The 9526-nt window shown below is 43.3% G+C and overlaps 3 protein-coding genes across 4 annotated transcripts; all 3 read left to right on the top strand.

The window, feature by feature from the left end:
• The first annotated feature begins 629 nt into the window (after window positions 1–629).
• On the top strand, window positions 630–3263 carry LOC310891754 (zinc finger CCCH domain-containing protein 11A-like). 2 transcript variants are annotated; one of them, XM_083853987.1, is made up of 4 exons: window positions 630–789; window positions 1923–2046; window positions 2491–2694; window positions 3213–3263. In XM_083853987.1, exons 1-3 carry the CDS (start codon window positions 736–738, stop codon window positions 2592–2594), a joined length of 282 nt encoding a protein of 93 aa, XP_083710113.1. In that variant the 5' UTR covers window positions 630–735; the 3' UTR covers window positions 2595–2694; window positions 3213–3263. The 2 variants fall into 2 exon arrangements, 1 of the variants encoding a protein (XP_083710113.1); XR_014577703.1 differs by lacking the exons at window positions 630–789; window positions 3213–3263 and adding an exon at window positions 872–1140 and having other exon boundaries at window positions 2491–2688.
• On the top strand, window positions 2923–5331 carry LOC310891753 (zinc finger CCCH domain-containing protein 11A-like). Its single transcript, XM_083853986.1, has 4 exons — window positions 2923–3332; window positions 3841–3921; window positions 4338–4448; window positions 5187–5331. The coding sequence occupies exons 1-4, from the start codon at window positions 3290–3292 to the stop codon at window positions 5264–5266; spliced, it is 315 nt and encodes a 104-aa protein (XP_083710112.1). The 5' UTR covers window positions 2923–3289; the 3' UTR covers window positions 5267–5331.
• A 139-nt stretch (window positions 5332–5470) lies between these two features.
• LOC310891746 (zinc finger CCCH domain-containing protein 11A-like) lies at window positions 5471–8546 on the top strand (the record flags this gene model as incomplete). The annotated part of the gene is made up of 5 exons (XM_083853982.1): window positions 5471–5603; window positions 5814–5879; window positions 6393–6779; window positions 7895–8064; window positions 8481–8546. 5 exons carry the CDS (start codon window positions 5471–5473, stop codon window positions 8544–8546), a joined length of 822 nt encoding a protein of 273 aa, XP_083710108.1.
• Between the last annotated feature and the right edge of the window lie 980 nt (window positions 8547–9526).

A 9526-nucleotide genomic window follows, 5' to 3' on the forward strand; every position in this document is an offset into this window, starting at 1 on the left:
CTCCAGTCTGAGAGAGTGTTCAGATGGACTTGCTTCCTCCATTAGTTATAAGCTGTTTAAAAGCACATCCTATGTTTGAATTGTGGATGAGAGGCTCCCTTGGCAAAGTGAGGAGGCAAATTCTTCCTACCCCTTTATCATTAATTCACGGATTCAGTGTTGGTTCGGCCTCCAGGAGAAGTTAACTGGAAGTCTTTGAAGATCGATAACTTTGCTGAGGTTGTCCAGGTAGGTGAACTCGAAGACCCACAGTGACTGGAACGTGCTATTTAATGCGTCATACTGCGTTCTGTAGAAGTTACTCGTAGCCATAGTTGATCATTGCCTTGCATGTATGATCAGGTGGTTTTTGAAGAAGTGACTCCATTTTCAGGCTTCCGGATGTGCTCCAAGGCATATTATTGAGGACGTGGAAGAGAACACTTGCTGACAAAGCTCCTGGCAGCTTTACAGAACTTTAGTTTAATATTGTGTTAGTTCCCGTAACAGCTGATTTCAAGGCATTGCTCTCCTCAAGAGACTAATTTGATGAACAGAAGAAAGCTGGAAAAATGCTTGTTACTCATTATTTTTCACTTGTTGGTACTTTCTTTAGGGTTACTTTTAAAAAGAAGATTTCACTGATCACAAGCCAGTGGAAGACTTTCAGCCCAAGCAAGGGTGAAGACAGCTCTCTCCAAGAGCAGAGGAAGTCCCTGTGGAGAGAACCCGAGCTTGTTATCAGAACTTGTCGGCATGTCTAAACAAGGAGACGATTGCTACTTCTATTTCTATTCTACCTGTACCAAGGTATGGCTGGGTTTCTTTTGCTTTGCTTTGCTTTGTTTTTTTGTTGTTTTTTTTTTTTGGTTTTTTTCATTTTTTTCAGGAAGGGGTAGAGTAGGAGGAGGAGGCACACTGGTCTTTGGTTAACGTGATAACCAGATAGATTCTGAATTCAATCGTGGCAACCTGAGGCAGTAGCATGGACGTTTTTGAGGCTGTACTATATTTTCCTTGTTGGTTTCCTTTTGGTTACAGGGAGACAACTGTTCCTTCCGCCACTGTGAAGCTGCTCTGGGGAACGAGACAGTCTGCACGCTGTGGCAGGAGGGTCGTTGTTTCAGGAATGTCTGCCGATTCAGACACATGGAAATCGATGTGAGTGCCTAAAGATGTGTTCTCAAAATAAATCAACAAAAGCATTTTTCAGTGCTGTAGGTGTGCTGATTGTGCTTTTGCAGGACAGAGTCCTTTGCTTTGGAATTACACTGGTTTCTGTTAGCAGGGGAGGGGGTGGGAGGAAGGAGAGGGAAATAAAATCAATGCCTTAGGTATGTCTTAGCAAGATTTTCTTTTATTAGACGCCGACAGTATTTTCTCAACAGATGCAGAATAACCGCTAACTAGACTGCTAAAACCTGCTGGAGCAGGGGGGTAATAAACAGGCTGTACTAGCCTCCTGAGAGCAGGCTTGATAATGATCTATCAGGTCTCTTGTGTCCCGGAGTCCTTCAGATAATGCTGTTCTAGCTGCCTGGGCTAGGAAGCAGTGGGGAAAGTTAAAGGTGCAGAAGAACGAAGTCTCCGAGAAGTAGTTCTGGATAGAGTTAACGTAGGCAATTTAAGATGTTCTTTTTCCCTCTGAATAATCCTAGTATAATCCTAGGTGTATTAGTTTAACCCACCCTAAACTGATGTCTGAGAGTGCCTGTCTTCTCAAACTGAATGATGACAAGGCTAAACGTGCATAGTGGTTACAGCTTCTGCAAACTTTGTGAATATGCCCGGAAATACTATACTTCCGTGATAAACTGACCTTTGGAATGATGTTTCAGCACTGTATTGTGACAGCCCTATCGCTGTCGTGACCTGGAACTGTGCATCTCTTTGCAAACCTTAGGTGCATGTTATCACGAGCTTGTCTTTCTTTCTGTCTTCAGAAAAAGCGCGCTGAGATTCCCTGCTACTGGGAGAAGCAGCCAGTGGGCTGTCAGAAAGCCAACTGTGCTTTTCATCACGCAAAGGGACGTTACATCGATGGCGTCTTCTTACCACCAAGCAAGAGTGAGTTTAGGTCCTTTTTCTTTAAGTATTGAAGAATTAATTTTGCATATTACTTAGTGGGTGCCAATAGTGTAGGAGACATCAGGTAACCGTTCATTTGTGAGTGCAGGAAAAGGTCTGCAGTCCTAGGTGGTCAGCTAAACCGAGTGTACTGCTGCTGTACTGCTGGTATTTGTTTTCTGCTTTCATGCTCAGCTTCTCTCTGCTTTGTGTGATATTTGCCTTGCAGTTTGCTTTCTGTTGTTTCGTCTTCTGCTGGGTGGTAGGGAGATGTGTTGTTGTTTGAAGGCAAGTCATTGTTCACGGTGTAAACAGTGGCGGGATGGGCAAAAGGAGATGCTGCATTCATTGCCTGTGCAGGTTATCTGCCTTAGCTACCATCTTCGTGCATTGTGGTCAAAGTTTTAAACTGCCATATTACTGATGATCCTCCTCTTCCTCTAGCTACACTGCCAAGTCCGCCTGAGTCCGCGGACGATGATTTGAAAGTGGCTCAGATGTCACTGCAGCAAAACAAACTTTCTGTCCAGTCCAATCCCTCTCCATAGCTAAGGCGGGTGATGAAAGTGGAAAACTCGGAAAATGTCCCAAGCCCTACACACCCTCCAGTTGTAATCAATGCTGCAGATGATGATGAAGATGATGATGGTGAGCATGGTTTGGTTCTTGGAAGGAATTTGTGCTGTAAATGATTGTGTAAGTCTTTGGTTCTTGGAAGGAATTTGTGCTGTAAATGAATGTCTAAATCACAGATGACCTGAGGTCTGACTAGCGATAGGGCAGGCAGTCCGCTCAGGTCACTGGTGGCTTTGTCTGGCAGTCAGTGGACAGAACCTGAAATGTTGGAGGAAAGCTTAGAACCACTCTTGGCTTTAGCTGGTCTGTTGTGTAAAGCTCTATGTGAAACTAGGAAGGAAATTCCTTTTTTTTTGTCTGAAGAGTAATATGTTGTGTAGTAGTTAAAGCTGCAGAGAGAATCTAGAGTCCTAGATGTTTTGTCCTAGGGTAGTCTACTTACGAGTTCATCAGGTCAGTGTAGCTGTATTAAAAAAAAAAAAAAAAAAACAACTTTTTTATAGGAACCATGGACTGAAGTGTCATTGCATGAGCTACATAATCACGAACAATCTGGCCTATGCATAACTGAATAGATTTTTCCCCTTCAGACCAGCTTTCTGCGGAAGGAGAAGAAACTAAAACTCCCGTCCAGCAACCAGCTGAGGAAGGCCAAAATGGATTACGGATGATTTCCACTCGGAAAGCCAGTGCTACTACTGCTAAACAAGGTATTCCAGCACCTGTAGTAGGATAAATCGGAAGGAGAACTTGACAATTAACTCAAAAGCAATGTGGCGTAAAAACACAACAGAATGTAGGGGTGCTGAATGGACTCGGTTATTTCCATGATCTCATTTCTCCCTGATACCATCATGTGCCCATTGGGTCAGAAAGTTGAACTCCTTTTCTTTCCTTTTGGAGAACAAAACAGGGTCACAGCATGGAGTTTAAATGGCTGCACGTGCAGCCTGGCAACCACTGTTGAAAGCCATATCTAACGATAGAGGGATCTAATATCACGTAAATGGATTAAAATTAAAACTACAGTTTTTACCCTGAAGGGTGAAAGGAGGGGCAAAATGCCATTGATTCTATGGTTGTTTCACTTGTGAGGAGTGTTGACAGGCTTTATTCTAAATACTTCTGAAAGTTCCTGAGCACTAAGAAGCCTGAGGATCTGTGGTCCTCAGTGAGTGCCTCTAAGCCTTAGTCTCATTAACTGTTTTCTGTTTTCAGAGGACGGTCTGAATTTTGGAATAAAAACACTTGAAGAAATCAAATTGCAGAAAATGAAGGAAAAAACTAAGAGACACGGTGGTGAGTTAATATTCCCTGCTTCCTTACCCTGTTCACCTTCATCCTGTGTGATGATTTTTCTTTCAAAAAAAAACTCTTCCAGTAATACCGGGTAGCTGGCTATGCTTTGGTGAATCCAACTATTTTGCCAAAGAAGTGAAATTTGATTGGCTTCAGAATGGCAGGTGATGGTGGCTGGGAGCTGCTTGAGGGATAGACTTCCATGTTTAGCTGGGGGCATCGAGCAACCTGATTCTCAGCCAGCTGGTATTCTAGATGGGAATTCCAAGGGCAACCAGAGGCAAATTAGTCACCTCTCTTATTTGCATGCTCTGGTCACTGTATGTTTGACAGTAATGAATAATTAAAGTTTTTTGTTCTTCGTGATAGTTTTTTCTGTTTGGTAAACTTCCTTATGTTTTGCTTGCTCTGAGCAGAAGGTCCTTCAAGATCTTCTCTTCCTCCCGTCGATTCTATGATTTTTCCTGCTCCGGAAAAGGAAAATGTCCGGACAGTGGTGAGAACTGTGACACTGTCTACAGAGGAAGGTAATAATTCATGCTTTTGTTTTGATTTCATTACTCCTAAACTGGAAGGTTAAGCAAGAAGGAAGGCAATTCACCCCTGTTAGCCTCCTGGTGCTGCCGCCTTCTGTTCAAAACATGCTTTTATGCTGAAAGTCCCTGGTTGTACTGGAAAGCTTTGGTGCTCAGGTTAAGTGCAGTAGCAGGAGAAAGAAAAAAATGTGTCAGTATGCAAATAGGGGGATAACTGAAAAACAGGAGAGTAACGAGAAGAAAGAGCTCTAGAGGACAGTGCTATGTAAGAAGCAATTTCTGAAGCTTTAAAGAGGCTGACAGTGGCACGTGTGGACAGTAGTGCGATAGGAGTCTGTGTATAAATTATATTGTTTAGAGTTGTGCAAATTCCTTTGAAAGGGAAAGAAGTGAAGAAGTACTTCTACTCATAGACATTCACCTTAGAAAGGAATATTTCTCAGCATTTGTACCTAATAATATTCTGCTTGCTTATGCAGCTCTGTTCTGCACAAAGTATAGCTGTCAAGCAGACTCAGATTCATTCTCGACTACATTCAGCTGGAATTTGAGGCAAACACTGAGACTATGGATACTTTTTCTAAGTTAATTATAGTTGAAATGTGAGTTTGTGTGGTTTAGCTGTCAAAACAGTGCCTTGCTGGGTTTTTTTTGGACATGGGCTAACAGTATACTATTTCTATTGGCTACTGGTTTCTATGAAATAGAAAAATTTTACTTTTGTTTTAGGGGAGGAACCTGTGGTTCGACTAGATCTTGCTGAGAAACAAGGAAAACGGAAAGCCTCCGTGGGTAAGAACTTTTTATGAGCTGTTATTTAGGTGCCGCCTTCTCTATATGACTGCATTGAAGAGTATTTTTGACGTATGAGAGGAAAATGCATTGCAGTGGAGATCTGTGTTGACTGCAGAAATGGCAAAAAAACCATTTAGCAGCTGAAAGGCAATTTTATGAAAATATGCTTGAAAAATAGAAGCTTGTGGTTGACTGTTCTCAAATCTTCCTGCAAAGAAATGTTCTTAAAATATTCCTTGTTTTCTCTGTCTGAAGCTGATGTAAGCGCCCTTCCGGTGAAGCGCAGCCTTGCTGAAAGGCTGGGGAAGAAGGTGGAGGTTCCGGGAAATGCTGACAAAGCACCAAAGAGAGGTACAGCTACTAAACAGGCATCTGGATGTGATTCACGGGTTTTGTATTTAGGCTTTCTGTTTGTCCTTTTCCTGCGATGTTTCTTTTTGCATGTTGGCTGAGGTCTTAATCACCGGGATTCAAAGTTACCTTTCCTGCCTTGTTTTCGAATGTGAACACAAAGTTGACGTTTATGCAGCCTCCCTAATTTGGTCTTTTTCTGTTTTGCAGTTCAAGTTCCCAAGTCTGTGAAGGAGAGGCTAGGATTACCTTCTCAACGGACTAGTGCTGCGAAAGGTAACAACTGGCTATTAAATATACTTTCTCCTTCTTCCTTTCCGTGAACTTAGACCGTTTTCATACAGCCCTAAAAAGGAATTCAAATGAAAACAAAGAACTGATTCCTCTTGCTTGAGTGCTGAAGCTCTTCTGACAGCCACTATCAGAAATCTGCCTCTAGGTGTGTGTTTATTTTCCGCTTGTGCCTTGTCAAGGTTTTAAGCTGCTTCTGTGAACCATCATATACAATTAGAATAGAGCCACTGCCGGGAGCAGGAATTTGAAATGCAGTCTGAAAAAGTAATCAAGTAAACTAGCATTTCTGTGTAGCAACTCTCTCTGGATAGGGCTGGTCTTCAAAATACAACAAGTGGCTCAGAGGAGGAGGAGAATGTTAGGCTATTGTCCTAAGATGCGTTATTGGGAACGCTCAGGCTTAGTTTTCCTTAGTACTGTGACAAATTTTGGAGACTTAAACTATTGTTGGACTCTCTTTAAATGTTGGTGCTTCTCATTTCTTGATGATGACAGGGAAGGCTGCTAAGCCAAAGGGAGAGATCCATGTGAAAACACTGGAGGAAATCCGTCGTGAGAGAGCTCTTCAGAGACGAGAATGTCAAGCCAAAGCCCAGGCTGAATGGCATGGTAAAACCAAAGATCCCAGCGCAGGGGCAAAAATTGAGGGTGAGCCCAAGAAGCAGAGCGTGCTCACTCTTTCCGGGCCCAGCAAAGTGCAGTCGAAGGAGCCGGCAGGTAAAGCCAAGCCAGAAGGAGAAGTGCGTGTTAAAACCCTGGAAGAAATAAAGCGCGAGAAAGCTCTGCGGATGCAGCAGAGTGGAGGAAATGTGCCAGCTCCCCCAGCACAACCTGGACCTGCCCCAGCCGGGCAGAAATCGTTATGGAACACAAAGCTATCAGGTAATAAGATGCTTTAATACCTGCCCCGGTGAGGTGCTTCCCATATTGAGCAAGTTCCGTTTGCTCAGGATCTGCTTTGCTTTTTCCTTCAATGCAGAGGATAAAAGAGTTTAAGGCTACAAAGTTCAAAGGCAAAGAAGGGCCAGAACATGCAACCATGTCTGTTTTCGTTAATTACGTGATGGTATTCTGTATTTCCCACTAGAAAATTAACACATTGAGGGGCTTTTTAGTCTAATTTTGGTATTCTGTTTTTTTCTGCCATCTGTTTACGGTATGAAGTCCACCCTGCGTTGAGTTCAAGTTCACCTTCCTCTTTGGCATGTGTTGCTTAACTTGACACGTGTATGTGTTTGTAAAGCATGCATCAGCGTCTTAATGTGGGGGGCCAGTTTCTGTCAAAAATGACAGAGGATCAAAGGCCTCGTTGTTAAGATTATATCAACTTTGTAAAATGAGATTGTGTGAGGGAGATAAGGAGGGCTTAAAGGCTGCATGCACTGCACATTGTAGCCTTTCTCTCTGTCTCATGGGACACGAGGAAATAAACACACAAAGAAAACAAGTACCCAGCCTTCTTTCGTTTCTTCTCCTGCCAGCCAGATGTTAGGTCAGGAATGGGAGACTAGAATATGACTCTACAAATTTGGATTTTGTAGAACAACTTAATAGATTTTGTGGGACATCACTGCAGGGGAGAGGAAGCTGGTACAACAGTTGCATACACTCTCTTGTCTTACTATACCTGCTGCTTTTCCTTTCCTAGAGGGAGCAAGACTTTAAATACAAAAGCTGTCAACATTTGTGAATCTTACTAGACTTCATACAACGTCTTAGAGTATTGCTTGCACTTGGGATCGCTCTGTGTCTGAGTTTCCCTCATCCTGGATTATGATTTACTGTAGCTATTCAGTTCCTTTGTTCCTTTGTATGGATTGTTGGTAGACGGAGTTTACTATGTGGAAGATATTGCTGAGAATCCAGGCAATGGCAGTGTACTTCTGCTGGCCAAATACAGTTAACTGTGTAGACGGGCCGTGGAAATGAGGAAGAGAACGTGGATTTTTCATGAGGCAGAGCAAGACTGTATCAGTTCTCTCTTCCTTTTACTCTAGCCAACTTTAACATGTTTGCGAAGCCTTGGGATGGGAAAGTCGCTTCCCCCAAGAAGAAGGCACTGAAACGTAAGGCACCTGGCAGTTTTCCCTCTGCTGTAGCAGCTGTGAAGCCACGGACTGCCTCTGACGCTGACACAATGGGACCTCCAGCCAAAAAAGCAGCTATGGTAAGGACAGGGGCTAATGCAGAAATGGATCCCTTGTAAAATTTACACCCTCCTCTAGGAGAAAAGATGGAAAACTCAAAAGTTCTACATGCTTTCTGTTTCCTTTTAAATCCAGTAGCTGCCTACAGAATTCTTGTAGTACCCTTCCATATTTATTAGATTAATGGCACTATTTACTTAGTCCTCTGTGATTCTGTGATTTCTCTGGTGTGGAGGATTTTGTCCATTAATGCTGTGTTCTTAAAAGACACAAGATCATTAGTAACCTCCAAGTGAATATTAACTTTCTTCAGGAGCACCTTGGTTTTGTATTTTGGCTAAGGCTCCGCAATGCCAGAGGAGAAGCAGCATGGAGGAAAAAGCTAGTAAGGAATCTTTTACCCATGAGTCCTAAATACTGTTTTGCTGCTTTCTAGGCTGTTCCAGCCACGCTGGAGCACGTCCCAGCCACCAGACTTGAAGAAAATCCCCAAAACAGGTGATGACCACAACTTGTTCTTTTTCTCAATCGGTGTATATCCCCAGTGAAACATAAGTTCTGTCACACGTGGGGAAAAAAGGAGGGTTCTGAGATAATTAAAGCCCAAATCCATCAGAGGAATAAGTCACGTGAAATGACTTTCTAGCAGCTAGCAGGAATGCTTAATTAGACTTACTTTCTTTAAATGCTGCAAGTCGGTACAGCTTTCCAGTGACTTCTTGCTCTGTCTGAATACCTAAATGAGGATGAGGTGAAGTTCTCCTACTTCCTCGTGAGGTGATAAATGATGAGTAGTGTCCTCTGCCTTTTGGTCCTCAAGAATGCCACCCGAACAAACATACAAGGTGACAAGAGTGCAGGGAGAGCAGAGGGAAGTGATGGCTGCAGATCAGCTTCCTGTAGTGGGGAGCAAACTCTGCTGAGTGTGCCGTGGGAAAAATGACTAACTTAGCAAACAGATATTTGCAGATGGAGACTTCTTACCATTTTTACAGGAAAATTAAGCAAGGTGGCAAAGTGCCTCTTGCTACAAAAATTAAACCATCTTTGCTAGACTTCAGGTGCTCTGGCTTCACAGAGAAACCCCCAAACTGAAAAATGTACCTGCTAATATATTGGGCTCTAAATGTAGCCCTGGGTTAATTGAATAACAATCCCTGGGTAAGATTGAAGTGCAGGAGGGGTTGGCTACGGTTTTAAGAGCCGGTTTGCAGAAAAGGGATTTCCCGTTAAGAAATGGCATATACTGATTGTTCTCTTCCTTGCTCTGCCAAGACCTGAAGCACATCTTGGAAGCCAGGCAGAATCTGTGGAGCCAATGGAGTTCTCAAGCTCGACTTCAGCTTCTTCCCAGCTAGAAGAAGCAAGGACACGCCGGCTGAGTTCCACAGGCAACGCGCCCGTATCTGTAGACGAGGATTTAGAGACGCTACTTTGGGAACTCTCAGACGGCATACTGGAAGCCGAGCTCGACTTGGACCC

This window comes from Anser anser (genome assembly GCF_964211835.1).
Source record: "Anser anser genome assembly, contig: HAP1_SCAFFOLD_90, whole genome shotgun sequence".
Lineage (NCBI taxonomy): Eukaryota > Metazoa > Chordata > Aves > Anseriformes > Anatidae > Anser > Anser anser.

Excerpts from the sequence above, each read along its gene's own strand:
- LOC310891754 (XM_083853987.1), top strand. The coding sequence starts at position 736 with ATGTCTAAACAAGGAGACGATTGCTACTTCTATTTCTATTCTACCTGT. Across the intron at positions 790-1,922 it reads TCTATTCTACCTGTACCAAG|AAAAAGCGCGCTGAGATTCC; the intron begins GTATGGCTGGGT and ends TTCTGTCTTCAG. Across the intron at positions 2,047-2,490 it reads CTTCTTACCACCAAGCAAGA|CTACACTGCCAAGTCCGCCT; the intron begins GTGAGTTTAGGT and ends CTCTTCCTCTAG.
- LOC310891753 (XM_083853986.1), top strand. The coding sequence starts at position 3,290 with ATGATTTCCACTCGGAAAGCCAGTGCTACTACTGCTAAACAAG. Across the intron at positions 3,333-3,840 it reads TGCTACTACTGCTAAACAAG|AGGACGGTCTGAATTTTGGA; the intron begins GTATTCCAGCAC and ends TTCTGTTTTCAG. Across the intron at positions 3,922-4,337 it reads AAAAACTAAGAGACACGGTG|AAGGTCCTTCAAGATCTTCT; the intron begins GTGAGTTAATAT and ends TGCTCTGAGCAG.